The sequence below is a fragment of the Mastigoproctus giganteus genome, chromosome 10 (assembly GCF_048544385.1).
Source record: "Mastigoproctus giganteus isolate SK-2022 chromosome 10, ASM4854438v1, whole genome shotgun sequence".
In the NCBI taxonomy this organism is placed as follows: Eukaryota; Metazoa; Arthropoda; class Arachnida; order Uropygi; family Thelyphonidae; genus Mastigoproctus; species Mastigoproctus giganteus.
In genome coordinates this window covers 208,578,339-208,599,013 of record NC_143584.1, presented here as the reverse complement: position 1 = coordinate 208,599,013, position 20,675 = coordinate 208,578,339, and the positions used below count along the sequence as shown (strand labels likewise).

Genomic DNA, 20,675 nt, shown 5'->3' with positions numbered 1-20,675 from the left:
AAAACTTTCTGAAAAGAGTCGGCAAAGGCGTCCAAAGAGATGCTCAGTTCGGCGGTTGCATTTTTCTTTATGACCTCAACATCCTGAATTCTCTTTCTTTTTAGGCCAGTTTTCCCTTTGAAGTCAGCTGGTGCTTGATCGGAGAGTATGGTGGATGGTTGATCTGTACAATGCCATGTTTCGTCAGAAATGTCTTCACAACCAGTGCGGAATGGGCGGAGCATTGTCGTGCAACAAAAACCAGCTGCCATTCTCTGGAAATTTCGGGCTCACCAAGGAAAAATGCACTTCTATAGTCCTTGAAGCACTTGTATGCAGAATGTAGCATTGACTCCCCCCCCCCATTCAGGTACAAATTCCTTGTAAATCACACTCAGTTTGTCGAAAAATATGATCATTACCGTCTTGATTCTGGACTTCCGTAAATGGAACTTTTTGGGCCTTGGTAATGAATTTGAAGTCCACTGTATACTCTAACGCTTCATCTCTGGGTCGCACTGAAACTTTCAGCGCGTGCGTCCAGCGATTATGAAAGAAATTAGGATTTTCTTGATAAGTCTGGATGAAATCTTCGCACAATGACACTCTTCGTTTCTTCTGCTAATCCGTGAGGCTGTGCAGCATAAATTTTGCACAGACCCTCCTTTTCCGTAAATATTCATGCAGAATTTCACGGATCGTTTACTTATTCATATCCAACTCTGTCTTCATTTCGAGAGCTTGACGAAGGCTCTCTTCTTGGATCGTCAAGAACATCCTCGGGTTCGTCTTAGAATATAATATCTTTATTGCAATCAATGACTAGTTACATGGATAACTGATGCAATGCCCATAACAGGACAATGCTAAGGGTTAAGAATCGCTTATACCATTCAGACACAGTGGTACTATATAACGTTTCATCACCATAAACAGTTTTTAAGCATTTCATACGTTTCGGTTGCAGATTTTTCCAGTTTAAAACAAAATTTGAGATTCATTGGTTGTTACTTGTCAGCCCACTGGACAATCTCTGTACCACCATCTATTGGAGTGAGTTTGAACTACAACATACCACTTCCATTTTCAAACTCATCAAACATAATCGCAACAACACCATTGCTGTTGCGGTCATGTTGAAGGTGTGGTAAAAAGTACGGGAACTTTTTTGCCACACCCCCTATCCCTCCCTTAAGATGCCCGGTTTCCAAGCTCCGTAACTCATCTTCGTAGCATCTTCTAAAATGGACGTTCATTTCAATAGAGGGTATATTCAAATTACCTCGAAATATAAACATTTCTCTATTGAAAATGATGGTACCTTATTCAAATACAATAAGTATGATGGGAGTAAACGTCTAAATTTAATCACTAATGTGTTAATCCAGCGCCTTCCTTTATAGTTAAATTATAAGTTTATATTTTTCTCAATTACGAAAACTTAAGAGGTTTAACTATTTCTCTACTTGCAAAGGTCCTAATATATCATACATAAGGCATCATGTGCCTTCCTAGCCACCTTTTTACATTGCGTGGAAAATTTCATGTCAGACTGAATCGTTATCGAAGTTTAAGCAACCGATCTAAGTTATCTTGTTGAAAAATAGCCTGGTTCTGGCCGTTAATCACCCTTCCTACTTTCAAATCAGCAAATTGACAATTTCCTCTGTATTCTCTCAAAAACAAGGGCACAATGTAGGCGAAATTTCTTCTGATATAATCCCTGGTAATATCGAGGGTTGACTGATGCACTCTATTAACACAACGAGTATCTACTTCTGGCTTTATAACCCAGGGTGGGGCTTAGCCTTCTCGACGATGTTACACAAATAAGCGGTCTCAGAAGATTTCTCCAACCTCTTGTTCTCACAGTCTTTAAGTCCTTTTCTACGTCATCCATCCATCTTTTTTGTGGTGTTCCTCTCGCCTTCTTCCCTGTAGGTTTCCATTTCATTATACTCCTAGTTGTTCTACTATCAGCCATTCTCATAACATGTTCCAACCAGGCAAGTCTCGTGCTCTTCACAAAGTTGACGATGTCCGCACCCTGAATAAAAAGGTCAAGTTCATGGTTCTTTCTAATCCTCCAGGATCCATCAACATCTTGAACGGGCCCAAAAACTTTTCGCAAAATTCTACGCTCGAACGCTCTCAACGATTGCTCACCTTTACTCGTTAATGTTCAAGCTTCACAACCATATGTCACAATTGGTCTAATGAGGCTTTTGTATATTCTTAATTTTAATTGTCTGTTCAATACGCTGGACGTCAACTATCTTCCTTTCTGTCTCTGTATTCTCCATCCCTCCTAGCCTATTAGGCTATCTATAGATTTAGATTAAAATAGGACTAAATGATTTAAATAATAATTATTATTATTTCAAATTATTTTTAAAGGCTATGTGACCTGAGAATAGGCTATGTGCAAGATGGGTTCAACTCTGTATTACCTTCCATTGTACGCAGAAGAAAATATTTTTCCTTTAAGATAATTGTAATTCTTTGATTTTATGGTAAATAATTTAAATTTATTTAAACACATTTTTCTGAATTAAAACATACATAAGTTAAAGAAATGAGAGACTAATAAGAAATGGCTGACTGTACGTCTTTAACTTGAGTCTTACAAAAAAACGAATCAGATATGTCACAGTGATAGATTGTATTGTGGATAACAAACCAATTAGTTTCTTGTTAGTAATTGGTTAATGTAACCAATTAATACTTCGTACTTCAAGTGATGTGGGTTTAATTTAACAGGAGCACATTTCACTACTGGTACCACCAGAGATCGAATCAATGTCAATACGAATTTTTCATCTTTAAAGCAGTGAGGTCATTGACATTCTAAAACTTTGGCGTAATCTTGAAGAAGAATATGTCGCTTTACTTCTTGGGGTTATTAATTTGAATAAGGCTTTAATATGAACGTGTAAAACTTTTTTTAATGGAAACCCAAACACGAAAGTGATTAGAACCTATAATACCTTAGTACTATAGGTTGAAGGCTATGAAATGATAGAAGATACTTGTTGATTAGACTTGAAGTTTTGTAGATTTTAATTTTCAGGATATACGTGTGAATGGAGGCTGTTCCAGAAAACGGAAGTTGAAGGGATAAATGAGGAAGAAGAAAAGTTGGTTCCGTGAGTTTAAATTTGGACAGTAAAAGGATGGTTGCTGCACGTATTCGGATTGGTTTGAAATATAGAGGAGAATTATAGAAGCCACTTCAGATGAACAGTGCCCATGGAAGTATCTAAAGTAAAGACATGCAACAGAAACAGAACGTCTATGGGAAAGAGAGAGACTGGATAGACTGTAAGAGATAAGTCATTAATTAACCTAACTTCTCTCTTTCGAATGGAGTCTAGAAGCCTGAGAAAGGTTATGAGGGCGTCGTCCCGCAAGCGAGACTAATATTCAAATAAAAATATATGATCTTGCCTAGAAATGAGAGTGTCATCGAAGATAAGCACTGGAGCAGAAGAATCCTTTTTGCGAGATATAAGACAGGTCTGAGTTTTAGAAGGATTGAAATAAACTAAGTTATCTTTGCACCACTGGAGAATTACCTCGGGATTAACATTTAAGGAATTGGTAGTGGTATTCGAGAAGTTGAAGCTGTTTGAGCAGGGAAAGGTTTCTCAAACTGGAAGGTGGAATTCAAAGTTATCAATAAAACTACGCATAGAATTTCCAGTCAATGGAAGAAGGTCATTAATATACAAATGGAAAAGAGTACCATCTTAGAAGACAGAGAGCCGTCTACAATCACCGGCAATGAGCGGACAGAAAGAAAACTGGATACCCAATTACAAAAAACAGTCAGCAACCTATAAGACAGAAGTTATTTAGAAGGCCTTTAGGATCAAAAGTCTTTGAAATATTAAGAGCAGCTGTTTGAATTTCACCAAACTATTACATTTAATTTGTCCATAGATGGACAATATAAGCCAGTATATTACCAGTGGATTGACACTGGTGGAATCCATATTGGCGAACATTGATCAGATGGAAAGTTTCAAGATAGTTTAGGAGATTAGCAGGTAATGGATTTTTCCATTACTCTAGACAGAGTAGAAATGAGCGTAATAGGACGATAATTGCATGGGAGCGATTTGTCACCCATTTTAGAAACTGTATGGATATCAACAAATTTCCAATCAAAAAGAAAAACATCAGTGGAATAATAAAAGATAAAAAGGTATCACGGAACAGGAGTCAGCTCAGGAGTACAAGTTTTGAAAACAAGTGGAGAAATGCCCTCAGGAGTTGGAGCTTTCTTGGCATCACGATTCAAAATTCTTAAGACATTCTTTTGACGGAAGACCACAGGCAGAATTGAGTAGAGTGTACTGGGAATGGCAGCAAGTGGTTTACCAAGATCGTCAAAGTTAAAAAAAGGATGTTAGTAATTCAGCTTTATCTTTTGCTGAGATGGCAACAGAACCATCACGTTTTAACAGATGGGCAAAAAGTTGCAGTCAGCAGCTACCCATATATGTTTTAAGTCTGTAAATTGCGTGTTCTCTGGTTAATTTTCCTATTTTGCTGGACGAAAAAATCCCGGTTTCTGGGGGGAAACCTTGCTACCTACGCCTGAGACAGACTAACTCAGCCACGGAGTGAAAAAAGCCCATTAAAGTTCCTCGCATCATCGACGGGATTCGAACCTGGGCCTTTTCCACCCGGTGTGGGGAGGACGGTGACGATACCACTGTGCTAAACGCGCAAACTCGTACAGCGAATAGTTGGGACAACTGAGAGGAGCAGTGGTTGATTTAACGAATAACTGAGATTTTGTCAGAAAAAGTATGTGGACTGTTTGAATCTCGCGGGAGTCCAGAATGAGCAAAAGTAATCAAGCATCATTTTACTTAGATAGGTCACCGAAAAGATCGAGGTGTACCGAAAATATAATTATTAATAAAGTTAACAAAGGAGAAAATGCTGAAAGCAGCAACATACAACAGAAAAGAGTAGTCAGGGGATGTCAGAATATGAGAAAAATTGTTAATATAGAAATTGAAAAGAAGGGAATCCAAGGGAAGACTTCTCTGAAATTGACGCAGAGGTGATTCTCGTTAACAACAACGCCATAGATTTTATTTTTTAAGAAAAGTAACTGGAAAATGAAGTTGATAAACAGTCACCGATGCCATGGTTTTCTAATTTATTGATGTAGTTCGTGAGTCAAAATCTCTAGAAAGGTCGGCGTAAATAAACCTATCTGGACCCAAAATAGATGAGATAGAAGCCCTCATACTTTTTCTGACAAAATCTCAGTTATTCGTTAAATCAACCACTGCTCCTCTGCCAGAAGCCCTCGTGGATAGTATCGTTAGCAGGATCACTGTCCACACCGCGTGGAAAAAACCCGAGTTCGTGTCCTGTCGATGACGGGAGGAATTTTAATGGACCTTTTTCGCAACGTGGCTGAGTTTATTATTGTTATTATTATTATTAGCTATATAGTGCAAGGAAGCCTGAGGCTTATGCTGCACCAGCCTAAAAAAAATTCCCGAGTTACTTTGAGAGAGAGAGAGACAAAAGTAGAAAGGAGTTAGTCTGTCTCAAGCGAGGTAGCATGGTTTTTCGTCCAGCAAACAGAAAATCTACCACAGAGGCCATGCAATTTGCAGACAATAAATACGGAGCAATATCGCCTTAGTTGCTGATGCTCCTAAAACTCCATAACCCCATCATGTGATCTGCCAGAGAGTTAAAAATTGGGTTGTTCAGGGACCACGACTATTTGAAGAAGAATTACATTTTTCATAACCAACAGAATTAAAAACTTTGGTTAACGAGTTCGAAAGAATTAATTAGACTATAATTTTAAATGCTCATGCATGAAGCATTGATATAATAATCGTTTTCCACACACCGGCAGAAAATGGCTGGTTTCAAATCCTGTCAATAACACGAGTAATTTTTATGGTCTTTTCCGCACCGTGGCCGAGTTAGTCGGTCTATCGTGAGGCTTCATTGTTTTATTTCCGGGAAACTCTAATGTTTCATTTAGAAAATTGCCCAATCAACCACAGAATATGCAATATACGTACGCCTCGTAGCCTTAGTTGCTTTGGCGTTTATTCCCCACACACACGGTTTTAAATTTAGAATTAGGGTCTTTTTATAAAGAGGAATAATGCTAACTTTATTAAAGTGACTAGGATAATACCGGAATGAATATATCAAAGTATATTTTAATATATTCTAAGGGGGACATAAAATTAGTATATTTTTATACTATTGAAAATATACTAATTTTATGCCTCTTACGTTGAACACGCATAAAATTAGTTTTATGCATATTAAACAGCAATTTTTTCAGAATAAGTAAAATCACAGATGAAATTCGAAGAATGATATCATCGGAAATGACATATTTCAAATTTATATAAAGCAAATTTGACATCTCTATTTATTCATTTTTATATCATTTTAGCAGCTAAATCTTAAAAAAAAAAAAAAAAAAATGCAATGTCTGAACGAAAGATTAATAGAACAAAACAGTAAACTGAGAAGGACACGTGGACATGTGTGCTTGTAAAGGGTGGCTCCTAGAACGTCAGTTCAACTCCTCCTCATCGTATCTCTGTGAAAAACACTACCACTGGAAGAGGGGCAGATATGTGGGTAATGTAGGTTTGTGTGCATTATGTGTATGTTCTCTTGTTCTGTTCTGGCCTCTTGGCTACCCATAAGCATCAATCACCTGGAAAGATGAGCCTAGGTACTTGTCCACATCACGGGAAGGTGGACCAGTTCCAATAGTGCTCGAACTGTTTCAATTCGAGACTCTGACCCACCTGATGTTGCTAAAAGGTGGGCCAGATCCCCTCTGGGAGCCCACTCCAAAGGGGAAAAAATTGTTCAGTCATACATTATTTACAAAATTAAGGCAAATGAGGTTACAATCAATATCAATGAGGTCTTAACTGAGGTCCCATTTCATGATCATGAGAACAATTATGAGGTAGAGATCCCGGTCTCAGATGATCCAGAAGAAAATGAAACTACAGATAACACCTTCAGTATTTCAAAAACCTCTCTGGAAAAAGTTGAGATATCCGAAAAATCTCAGCATTATGGATAAGCAAAGATTCCACACCAGGCTGTAGAACACAATAATTTGTGAGAGTTCTTCTCTGATCCTCGTAGTTAGTACATGAATATAATAAATAAAGTGCAGCCATTATCAACCCACTGCAGGATGGAAGCCTCCTCAACAATTCATGTTGAGGGAAATGGACCATAATCTACCACTCTGGTCCAGTGCGGGTTGGCAGATCGACCGTATTCAGCAGGCAGGGGCTTGAACCCCGGTCTACTCAAAGAGCGTATGCTACTGCACTCCCGCTCCTGCCCACTCGGCTACGGAGGCCTAATGAATATAATACGTGATCCCAACTCTGTCTCACCGCAAGGACATAAATCTGTAGTAGCCAACTTGAATCTGAAGAGTCGCTGATTTAATGATCCATGTTTGTGGTCAAGTAAAAAGTGTATAGATCGATGGAGGCCATCTATACACTGGACTGTACTTTTTTTATCTTGAAGAAAAGCCGCTTCCGGAAAGAAGCGTCTTGTCACCAATCCTAAAGAGGTTGTGTCCCAAGAAGAGTAAACTGTTAAAAGAAACAGTTATCAGAAACAAAAATATTTACGTCTTCTGTGGCTAAAGAAAAGGTTTAGCGATATAGCTATTTGTTCGGTTTGTTTTAATGCTGATCTCAGTTAATAATAATTTATTTTTTTAAGAATATATTTCATTTTGAAAAATAAAAACTGTAAACCTAATAGGTAACAAATATATATGACAATATGAAGTAGTTCTTAATGCGTTATTGTTTACATTTTTTAGGAAAAAAACATATTTTTTCCAAAATAAACTATCCCACTTCTTTGCTAATATTTAATATTTCAGTAAATGCGCATGTACAGGGTGCTTATAAAGTCCTTTTTCATTTTTAAAAATTAATAACTCGAAAACTGTAAATCTTAAAATGTGGAAGTTGTTAAAAATGCAAGAAAAAGTTAATTCGAAATATGACCAACAAGGGCTGAACGATATATTAATGTCAAGTAAAAAAGTTTGAAGCTGAGCACTAACATAGGTAAACTATGCCTAACAAAGTTTGTTTTAAAATGTTATTGTAGTGGCAATATTAGCGACTGAGGCCATATTGCTCCGTGTATGTTGCTATAAATTGTGTGTGTTCTGAGGTCGATTTTCTATTTGCTGGACGAAAAACATGAGTTTCCGGGAGAAAAAACCATTCCCCTCTCGCTTGCGACCGACTAACTCAGCCACGTTGTGAAAAAGGCCCATAATAATTCTTTCCATCTTTTCCACCCGGTGGGAGGAAGGTTATCTTATCAATTGTGCTACCCACGATGGCTTACAATGCTATCTAAAGATAAAGCACTTTTAATTAAACTTTATTACAAGAATGAGAATAGTGTAATCAGTGTTATGGAAGCCCTTAGATTGTACTAAAGACTCCTTGTTCGAAAATAACCATATTAAATGTTGTAAGTCGTTTAGAAGAAAGCGCTATCTAACCCTTTAGCCTAGAAATTTTCATCAGTCAGCAAAACAGGAATTCATTTAAGGACTAATTAGGTACAATAAGAAGCCCAATCAAATTCGTCGAGGTTATCTGGTGCTCGTCATACATCTCGTGTGAATTGGGTTCTGGGAACACGTTATATAGCCTTAAAGGGTACCCAACCTGTTTTCCCTATAAAACCAAACATTTGCATCAACTGGAACCATAAGATTATCAAAGCCACCCAGTGGATGATGGTTGACAACCTTGCACAGAATCTAGAATCGTTATTTAGCATCCTGCGTACAGATGAAACGCACTTTCACCTTCATGGATCTGTGATAATAAACACAAATCGAATTTGGACTAGCGAAAACTGTCTCTTGCACGTTGAGAAACTTCACCCATTAAAGTTTACAGTACAATATAGATTTACGCCATGAGCTATTACTGGTTCCTTTTTCTTTGAAATTATTAATCCCGCAGCGGTGGCGCCTCCACTTGTAGAAAATACAGTGGCAGGTCGCCTGCCAGATACCCAGCTTTCTTTTTAATTTCTAGAACACGTTTTCGGCTTTTTGAATTCTGCATGGACAATGGCAATATTTCATCTGAAGCTTATGCTGCACCAGCTAAAAAAAAAAAAAAAAAAAAAATTCTCGCATTACCCTGAGAGAGAGAGAGAGAGAGAGAGAGAGAGTAGAAGGGAATCACCAAGAAAGCAAGAACGAGAAGAATGTTGATATCCAGCTCAGGACTCTGGGTTTGACAAGTCCATACTCACCAGATGTGAGCCCCTGGAGTATTTATTCCTTTTATTTTCAAGTAAAAAAAAAATAAGGTGCAAATACCAAGGCCCCTTTTAAGATACCCACAGTCGATTGGGTTTTTTTCAAGAGTATTTATTTTGTTTTCACACAAGAGAGAAAAATAAACATATATTATTAAAATAAAAAATAAATAAATGTATACTACAGTTTCCTCTCGGTTCTATGATTGGTTTAGAACAAAACTGTATTTGCATTTAAGGTAAAGTACATTATTTATGCGCATATATTAGTACTGTACCGTATTTATTTTAGTATAGGCCACAACATGACAAAAATTGTACTGTAAAACTTTATAAAGTTGGTTATAATATTGCAAAAAATTCCGAACCTCCATAAAACTGAGTTGGCAAAATAATTTATTTATCTGTGGTAAATTGATGGACAATATCTATACAGACTTTCAAATTTTCTGGTGCTCCTTTCTATGGACGACTTATCGTAAGATATAAATTTACCGTTGCATTGAGATAGCATTTTTGATAAAGGACATCCTTCAAGGTGTTTTCACCTTTAAGAAATGCGCCGAAAAATTCCATCTGTGAACGTTCATGTGCCTATGACAGATGGCTTACAGTATCTCCGATTACACAGTATTCGCAGTAAGAAAAGACTAACTTGGATAACAAAAATCATTACAAATGATAAATCGTGTCTGCTTTTAAGATTGTCAAAGAAAAAAAAAAAATTACTTGACAGATCAACTGCTCCGCACAAGTTGGAGATGATTTGTTTTTCAGAGCCTTTTTTTCATGGTCATTGTCGATCTTGTACCATTTGGCATTACAATGCTACATTGGATTATCTTCATGATTTATATTTCTTTTTTCCTTGAGTGAACTACTGTTTTCAATATCTTGATCCTAATACTTGCTCAGTATACCACTGTATTATATTGAATTCAATGGTTAGTTAGATGGTTGTTGTAGGATTTTAGACGTATCAGTAACTTAGGCTGTATTACGCCGTATATAATATCTGTAAATTGCGTATGTTTAGTGATCGATTTGTCCTTGTTTGAGACTGATTAACTCAGCCACCTTGTGAAAAGACCCATTAAAATTCCTCTAGTTATTGATGGGATTCGAACTCAGGTCGTTTTCACCCCCTGTGGGAAGAACAATAATTATCCCAACTGTGCTACACATAAGGGCTTGAATTCAATGAACTACTGTAACTATCTTCCTATATCTAAACCTTGGTTTCATAATAACCCATAAAGAGTGTATGGGAAGAATAAAGCTTATCGCAACTATCTTGCATACAAATCCCCAGCTCTATTTTCTGCCTATTCTAGGCTAACATTAATTGCGATCAAGTTAATGAATAAATTCAAACTCCAATTAAAAAAAAGTCAATAGAAAACTTGATCTTATTCAAATCGAAGTTGCCTGTTTTGCTTCTTTATTAAAAACCACTGATAACATTTTCTGTTCACTTTTACTTCCATCTCTTCTACGTTTTGATGATTGCTACTTAACTAAAGACAAAGTTTCTTTGCCCACAGATATGTGGCACTGAAGTATACGCCTAAGACAATACGAAGCATTTTCTACAAAAAAAAAAAAAAAAACAGAAGCTGCAGATTTAAATTCAACAATTTCTCCGCCACTTTGCTCTCAGTTATTACAAAATCCTTTAGCTCCCTGTTAGAGTTTAATATGCTTCGGCCCTCTACTTCCCTACAGAATTCCTCATCTATGAATGTAGATGCAAAATACTCATTTAGTTTGTCAGCTATATGAGGAGAATCATCACCAGTCGAACCATCGATATCAAGAGGACCAATCTGATTTTTCCCCTTCCTTCTAGAGTTTACATAAGTAGGAATGTCTTTGCTGTTTTTATTTGCATCATTTGCCAAAGATTTCTCGTAATCTGCCTTCGCTTGCCTAACTTCCTTTGTGACTTGATTACAGACTAGCTTATACTGTATCTACCATAAGCTTCTGGTAGATAAAGTATCTGTGTTACCTGATACTTTATATCCATCCCATGCATTTTTCTTCTCTGCCACGAGTCTCATTAATTCATCTGACATCCATTTAGGCCTAAACCTTAAACACTATTTCTTAGTTGGAACAAAAAAGCCTAGTAGTTTCCAAGATTAATTCCCTGAATGCTTCCCATTTAGAATTTGCTGTTGGTAATATCATCAGTTGGTCTGACTGTATAGAATTTAAAAACTGACAGACCACTGTAGTCACCTTTATGAAAGCAAAGATCCTTCCATTTACCCCTGATGATAGTTACATCTTTAAGTAAGTCCCACATCAGTACACTGTGATCACTGCCACCTAATGGTTGCTTTATCTGAAAATTCTTAATTCACGAATAATCACACCAAGAGTATTACTCCCCCTCGATCATGCTGCTGTAGAAAACAATCATCCAATAAATCCATAAAAGTCTTGCTGGTGTGCAAGTCCCCAACTCACAAGTTCCAGTCGATATATCTGGAAAGTTAAAATCCCCCATTATAAGACAATCTGATTTACTGACCCACTCTACTTCTTTGTACAGTTAGTTGCTTGTTATACTCATCGGTCATTTGGCCTGTAACACACCCCACTCTCAATTTTGCTTTCCAGTGCTTGTCACACCAAACTGACTCAACATACACTTCCTTAAATTTTGTTTCTTAATAGCATAACTCCTCCATCCTTTCTGGACACATTTTACTCCCCAAATTCTAATTGTGTTCCTTATTTCTGTGTGCCTCATCTGATATCCCAATACTATCTGCGTTTGATGTCTTGACCAGCACCTGAAATTTATTTACTATACTCCTAGCATTGGTGTACATGCTAGTATATATGCACCTGTTCTTACTCTTAGTTACCCTAACACAGCCATGTGTTTACTTGTTTCATGATGACTCACAGCAGTCCTTGAAATCCTGAGCACCTTGCTTTCCAGGCTGCTGCTCATTCCAATAGCTCTACAAGAATCACTTTCACCTCTGCCTATGGCTACTGTTAATCCATTAGTCTGTGAATCTCCCAAGCTGGCAATTAATTTTCCAACCCACCTAACATTTCCTCAATAGCATCAGCAAATATTCTTGCGCCCTTTCTATTTTTTCTAAATTTATATATATTCTCCGTTTATACTCCAAGACGGCCACACAAGGGCGTTCACAAGATGGAGACAATACAAGAAACACCATATTTAGCAAACACTGTCTTGAATTCTGGTCACTCAAAGCATGTGCACTTATGCACATTTTCAGTTATTGTCCTATTGCTCTTATAATTATTCGGCACTTTACATAGTAATAAAGAAATTTCCAACTCTTAAAGTAGCTTCGCTATTTCATTAAATTAATGATTGTCAATATGGCTCTTGTCAGTATAGATCCACGAATAACTGGATTAAAAAAAAAAAGTCTCATATTAAGGCCTCCTGAGAGTTATCCATTTATGTGCGTGCTGTTGGTAAATTTAGTGTGTTCTCTAGTCAGTTTGCCTGTTTTTTTTCCTGACGAAAAACGGTTTCAGGGATAGAAAAAAACCTTGCTCTTCTCGAGATCAGCTAACTCAGCCAATAAGTGAAAAAGCTCATAAAAGTTCTTTGTGCCTTTAACAGGATTCGAAACCAGTTTTCCACTCAATGTGGGAAGGAGGATAATTATAACCATTGTGCTATCTGCAAGGACAATATCATGGAAAAGAGGTACTTTCAAATTATTTTATTAGTCACCCAGAATTTCTCCTATATACCCATATATGTATTGTCTGTAGATTGTGTGTTCTCTTGTTCATTAGCCTGTTTTGCTGGATGAAAGAAGCTTGCTATCTGTGCCTGAGACAGACTATTTCCATCACGGAGTGAAAAAAGCCCATTAAGGTTCCTCGCGTCATCGACGGGATTCCAAACCGGGCTTTTTCCACTCAGCGTGGGGAGGATGGTGACAATACCACTGTGCTACCCACACAGACGGATAAGAGGTACTCAAGGCATTTCACTGGACATATCAAAGGTATTGGAATTTGATCAGGTTTGACCAGTGGCAAAATTAAATTCTAGGACACCCCACCAGATTGCAGAACAGCTTCCACTTGATCTTTAACATACGAAACCCAAGGTGGTATTCCTGATGATGATGACTTTCTTCGAATATCTCAAAATCTTGTTTTTCAAAGCAAAGCACACTACATTCCAGCCTTCAGTTTGACAATCTTTGTTCCACATACACAAACCCAACTACTTCAATGTTAACTACTGTTTCCTTAAGTATTAATTTCCAGTGCAGATGAAGAACTTATTAAGAGTCAATCCTTTTAAAATCCAGAAACATCTTATTCCAGCTTAGAAACAGAATCTTCTGCCATAGTGGTGCTAAGGCAGGAATGAATGAATCTTTTATTCAGGGCACAAAACTGATATCAATTTTTAAGTTGTAGAGGATGCAGGCATGGACTGTTTATCCCAAGGAACTAAATTATCTGTGTACAGTTCTGTTTGTTGCTTCCATCTATCTTTCACCACAGTTTCCAAAGAAGACTCTCTCTCTACTTCAATTAATTTTAACTTCTAACATGGCTCAACATATCACTATTGCTTTTTCCCCAAACAAAAAATAGGTTACATATTTCTACTATTTTTTTTTTTTTTTTTTTTACCAGCAGATTGAAACTCCCTACAAATCATAATTTTGCATAGGTTAAGAAATTTAAAGCACATTAAAGAAAAGTTCATGATGTTAATGCTAATGTGTCAATACATTAATAACTACAATCCTGTATGATTTAAAGTAACAATTCAGTTTGAAAATTGGCGAGTAAATATTAATTTACACTTGCCTTGGCAATTTATTTGGGAATCCAGCATTTTAATATCTACATGCCTACTGTCATAAGCAGTTAATGAAAATGGTCCAAGACATTGAGATTTACATGGTACAGACATGAAGAATTGCAAAAGCTTAGCAAAGTCATTAAAGGTATACAATGGGAAAGCAAGTTAGATCAATGAAATTTCAAGTTGTAGTTTTTAGGTGCATCTGCAACTTGGCAATATTGCACCACATATAAATTTGAAAATTGCATTTGTTCTGTGGTCAATTTGCTGTTTACCGGACAAAAAAACCCAAATTTCCAGGAGGGCAAAAACCATGCTACCCTCAACTGAGACTAACTCATTCATATTGTGAAAGAAATGCATAAAAATTCATGTTATAGAGGATTCGAACTCTGGTCCTTTTCACCCAGTGTAGGAGTGTGAGACACTGATTTTACAGTGATTGTACAAACTTTATGCTATCCATGAGGGTTAACGTAGCAAGAGTAATATTTACAGGTGCTTATAGTATTATCATAGGCAGTGACAATATCCCCATGCAGAAGTTTCCTTCAACTCCTTCCATTTCCTCGTGGTAACAAAACTCTGTAAAGCCAATCAGTGAGTAAGCATACTGGGAAGTGTGTAGTATGTATTGTTTTCTACAACCCACCACTTTGCTAGCAGGATGCAATCACAATTAAGGATGTCTGGTTCTGGCCCTAGCCATTTGAGCTGTGAGGGGACAGACAATTTGTCATTGTGAGAGCTCTGACAGGGTAGGCAACAACAACAACAAACTGTGCCCTACTTTTTTTTTCACTTCTAGCTGGGTCAGCCTTGAGTCAAGTGAAAAAACTAGATAGGTTGACACAAGTCAATAAATAAAATCTTTCATCTGATTCAATCCATCAACCCACAGTCATCCTGTTAGCCCATAATGCATTCTGCATCTACCACAAAGAAAAAAAAAAAAAAAAAAAAAGGCAAAAATTTATGGAAGACAGGAAGTCCTTGACAAGGAGGATCAGCCAGCAGCAGGTGGAATTGGCTGTTGTTGGAAGTTGTCATTGTAGTAGGATTTTAGGAGCATCAGTGACTAAGGCCATATTGTTGTATATTTTTAGTAAATTGCAAGTTCTGAGGTCAATTTTCAGTTTGGAATTTTTATTTCCATAAAAATCCCTCCTGTCATCGATGGGAGTACTCAGATCTTTTCCACCCAGTGTGAGGAGGACGGCAATCCTACCAGCTGTGCTACCCATGATGAAGATATAAGCAACAGATGGCTCTTACTTTGGAATGTCTGAATTGTACATGGGAAGGGGCACTCCAGGGAAAAGAACTAGGGCATAATCTTCAGGGGGCTTGTAAGTGTTGGGAGGCAGAAGCCCAACAAGTACAGATGGAGAGAGGGTATTCAAAGAATACCACACTGGGCATAAGTGTCAGTGCCAGCAGAAACCACGTACAAGGAACCGATTATCGGTGAAATGTAACAGTCGGTCAGCTGAAATCTTGTGCTGGAGAGCAATGTGTCTGTGTCAGCAAAGGCCTTGCCCTGTCACTGGCAATAGCAGTCATTCGTGTATCGATGCAAATAGTTTTGGATATCAATGGTAACTACAGAACAAAACCAGCAATGTGAAGAAATCTGGGTGGAAGAGGCAACAGATGATTTGGACTGTAGGTGTCTGGCCTGATGCAAACATAAAAATCAGAACAAACATTAACTGCAAAAAGCTTTGAACAGCAGATAATGGAAACTATCTTCCATCACTAGAGAACATATGGAACTCAGGATAATGGTTCTGCTTGAAGAATAATTCAAAAGATATTTCATTTTATCTACTCCGTGCAAAACTATCACTCAGTTTGCTGGCTATATATAGTCATGTCTTTAACTAATCCATCCATCCATCCATCCATCGCATTACACCAAGAGGCACACTTGATTAGGTATGCCTAATAGTATGTAGATCCCCCATATTTTAGCCCTCAGAACACCCTGGATTTATCATGGCATGAGCTGGTGTCAAAAGTAGTCACATAGATGCTGATCAAGGTCATTTACTGGCTATTCTGACTCTTCCATACTGCAATTCCATTCCTTCTCAACAAATTGGTCTCAAGAAATGCACTGCTTTTCTTAGATTAATACCATGAATTATGTGGGTGCAAGGTATACAGAATAAAAGAAGCAGGCAATTAGTAAATTACCCTGACCTGCCTATAGAAATTCTCTTGACTATATATAAGCCTATATTATTGGCAACTGGCAGGATAGGTCCATGTAAACATGGTGTTTCTACCATATTCATATCCTCTTGCTAGTGTGAGATAGGAGGAACTGGGATTTGTCAAAAACTAGGCATTTTTCCAGTGTTGGTGTTCCTGGGTTCACTATAACCATAGATATGTGTGTTTTTTTTTTTTTTTTTTTTGACAAGAGTAGAAACCAGTAGTTGACTGCAATATCCCATTCATGACAAGATACAAGTTTTGTGTTTTGAATGGTTGACACTGTTGTACTGGTTATTTGGCTAACTAGCTTTTATAAAGCTGAACAATGTCTCTTACATCAATGAGCACTTTTCAACCACAGAATTTGTTGGCTGGATGTTATTTGGTTATTTAACCAATCTCAATATGTACGAGATGCAATCACATGTGAAAAACCACAGAAGGGTTGAGTTTCTGATATATTCATACAGCATGTCTGTAGTAAACTACCATACCACATTCAAAGTGACTTAAATCTTTCATCTTGCCTCTTCTCACACGAAATTGTGCACATACAGCATTCCTATGTATCTGCCCTACTTTATATTGCATGGTACGAACACATGATGCTGTTACTGAAAGGGCACTACATTTCATGAAAAGGATAGGTGTATCTAATAAATAGCCAATCAGTGTGCACTTCAGATTGGAAATGACCAGCACCTCATTGAGAAGATTAAAATTGTTAATTAATGCCAACAATAAGAAAAATGTGTTAAAATGGGAATAACCCCAGGGGCTCACATCTAGTGAGTATGGGCTTGGCACACCCAGGGTCCTGAGCTGGATATCATCATTCTTCTCTTTCTTGGTGATTCCCTTCTACATCTCTCTCTGTCAGGGTAACTCGGGTTTTTTTTTTTTTTTTTTTGGCTGGTGCAGCATAAGCCTCTGGCTTCCTTGCACCATACAGCTAATAATAATAATAAACTAAAAATATTCCATTTTTAAACCACCATTACAGAAGAAAACTAAATAAAAACTAGACAAAGAATGGCAAAAATTTACTAGAACATTAGTGGAAGCTGCAAAAAAGAGGTATGTGGGACATGAGGGTAAAAGAGGTATGTGGGTCTGTAAACACAAAATTCAACAGTAGATCCAAGAAATTCAAAGCAGATAACAGAAATAATTTTATTTTAATTTTTTTACAACTTTTGAATTATTTTTTAAAGTTATTTTTATTTTATTTATTTAAATATAAAAAAGTAACAAAGCTGCATTATGTATGAAAGGGGTTAGAGAAAAAACTTGGGAAATATATGGAAAACAATATCAGAAAGACAGAAAAAGTTTTGACATTTAATCTCAGAACAGATAAAACTATAACTAAGGTAATCAAAAATGATAACAGCTAAGTTAAAGCAAAAGAAAAAATATCTAAGAAGTATGGGGTAAATGTTTTGATGAACTGCCAAATGAAGCATCACTGAGGAAGAAATTGAAATGGAAAAGCCATGGACACAATCTCTATTGCTAAGGGAGAAACACGATGGAAAATAAAAAAAAGGAAGGGTGGCAGTTGTAGATAAAATTCGACTAGAAAGCTGTAGAAAAAAAAAAAAAAAAAACAGTATCACAGACTATATTACTATATCCAAGTCATTCTGAAGGAGAAATTACAGACAACTGGAATGAAGAATTAGTTGTAAATAGATGTAGAAAAGGAAGATTTTTGTTCCTTAGTATACCAGGTGAAATTATGCAAGCATTTTAGAGATGAGGGTTGGAAATATTGCTGAATGTAATATAAGGGGAAGTAGTCAGGTTTTAAGCCAAAAAGGAGAAGCCAGGATCAAATATCACTAAGGCAAACTGCAGAAAATTCGTGGGAATGATAAGCTGTATTTACGATTTTTTTTTTTTTTTTTTTTTTTTTTTATCTTGAAAGTGCACAGGATGAAGTACCTATAAACTGCTCTTTCAAATCTTATAAAAATATGGCAAAGAAAATCTTTTATTGGTAATAAAAAGTTTGTAAAAACAAGGAAAATCTACAGTGAGAGTTGAAGGAAGCAATAGCAAATGGTTTAGGATTAAACTTGGAGTGAGGCAGGTCTGCACCCTATTGTCACTTTTATTGTAAGTTGATAATATTGTACTGTTAAATAGCAGTGTGAAAGTATAAGAAAAAAAAAAAAAAAATACTTGTAAAGCAGTCTTCAAGGAACTATGAGCAACTTTTATTTTAAAATTTAATTTTCCCTAATCTGGCATGCTTCACTAATAATGCAGCTTTATATCAAACTGACTGGATACTTTCCCATCATCTGATATGTCAACGTCATAGTAATTATAAGGTTGTAGTATCATATTACATGAAATACCTTATTAAATGACAGTAATAAATGCTATTATTGAAAAATATTGGTTTACCTATCATGAACTGGTTTACAAGCATCATACAGGGAAAAAAAAAGAAGCAAACTAGCATTACTGAAGTATTTGTACTTTTTCTAGAAAGCTTTTTAAGCTTTCATTTCATTTTAAAGTCTATATATACAGTATATATTACAACACACACACCTCAATTACTGAAACTAAATTTCTCACAGCTTCAGTGAACTGCTATGGTAATGACTATGGAGACAAGCCAGACATTTAAAAAGGCCCATGAAAAAACATCAATACTTACCTCTCCTTTATACCACTGCCTAATTTTGGCCACTGAGAAAATCAGTTATTGATGATTATAGAAACTACCCACCATTCCAAAAAAGTGGATAATCAGTAACACTGATATAAATGTGATGATATCTTATTACAAGAAACTATTTATTTATTTTTTCTTTTTGAAAGGAAACTGATCCTTAAAAAATACTTTATGTGAAGGAAGTTGTACAAAAGATGCAGCCTGTAGTGTGAGAGTTGGCTGAAAACTGGAACTTTAGTTTCAGTAGTACAAACTTCAGTCTATCTAGGAAATTTTTTTTTTTTACCCAGAAAATCATTCTGTATTAAATGAAGTTTTGTATTAAATATCAGTTATATTACTATTTTAATGTCTTATAAAGGCTACTCCCAGAAAAATTTAAGAGAAACAAGTGCTTTTATTTGTTTAAGAAATACACCTGAATTGAATTTCATAAACAAGCATTCTTGTAGAAATAAGAAAACATTTCTAAAGTATAATGTATACTAATATAGTACTTTCATACTTTATCTTAACATCACAGACTGAATTTTGACTGTGTTGAAAACAAAGCTCATGCTTGTGTCACTGGCTTATGCCACTTTTTTTTAATTCAGAAGTTCTTTGTCAAAAAATTATATTACATTTTGAGCATTTATTTATAGATATTACTGTTGTCTATCTGTACATAATACATTCTTCAGAAATATACATTAGTATTACACAGGAATGCTTCAAAGTAAGACAACATGATTTAATATCAGGCCACAGGGACCTGAGAGTGACTGATGAGATAAGTTGTCAGTTTTCATCTGACAGATGGATGGAATTCAAGCAACAGCTTTTGCTTCTGGTAAAAAAGATTCCCAATACTGAATAAGCTGCAAGAAAAAAAAAATTTTTTTAATGTAATTTATAAGCTTAATCTATAAGCTTAAAGTTCTAAAGAAAAATTTATGAAATATTGAAGGGGGGAATAGATAAATGTAAATTATGTTGAAAACATATTGCTTAATGTTTGATGGATAAGCTAATTACTGTATCAGATAACTAAAACACAAAGGCCAATCGCAGAAATAGATGAAACAACAGTTACTAACAAAGATAAATGCAAAGGAGGGGGGGAAAAAAGTAGAAATAAGACCAAAGCTTTTAACCTTCATGATTAAAACAAAATGCAGTAAGGGTATCTAAATTTAACTTAGTGGAACAAACAAAGTAATACACTACAACAATATTCTATTTTTTCATTACAGCCCACTCCAGAAGCAATAAAAAGTGAAATGGTCTTTGTGCACCTGGAGAAGAATTAAAGACTTTCAGTAATTTTATGAAAATGTATAATCCATAATTAAAAATGATAAAATCACATTGTATAATGATATAAACATAATCAAAAGGTAGTATGAATAATACAGGGTTCAAAATTCACACAACCCAAAATGAAAAAGAATCTCCTTTTGGAAACTATATGCAATTCTTACAAAATCACAGTGGCAACACACACACACACACACACACACACACACACACACACACACACCAGTGGTTGTTAGGTTACACATAAGTAACCTCATTTGATATCAGTTTGTTCATAATGAAGCAATCATG

The 20,675-nt window shown here is 36.1% G+C and overlaps 1 protein-coding gene across 1 annotated transcript in view; it reads right to left on the bottom strand.

Moving 5' to 3' along the window:
• Positions 1-19,695: 19,695 nt before the first annotated feature.
• The window catches only part of Snx1 (sorting nexin 1), a 107,471-nt gene continuing 106,491 nt past the window's right edge, over positions 19,696-20,675 (bottom strand). Inside the window, exon 10 of the mRNA XM_090382289.1 lies at positions 19,696-19,945. Coding sequence (XP_090238415.1) covers positions 19,895-19,945 — 51 coding nt within the window. The 3' untranslated portion in view covers positions 19,696-19,894. The remainder of the gene's footprint in view (positions 19,946-20,675) is intronic.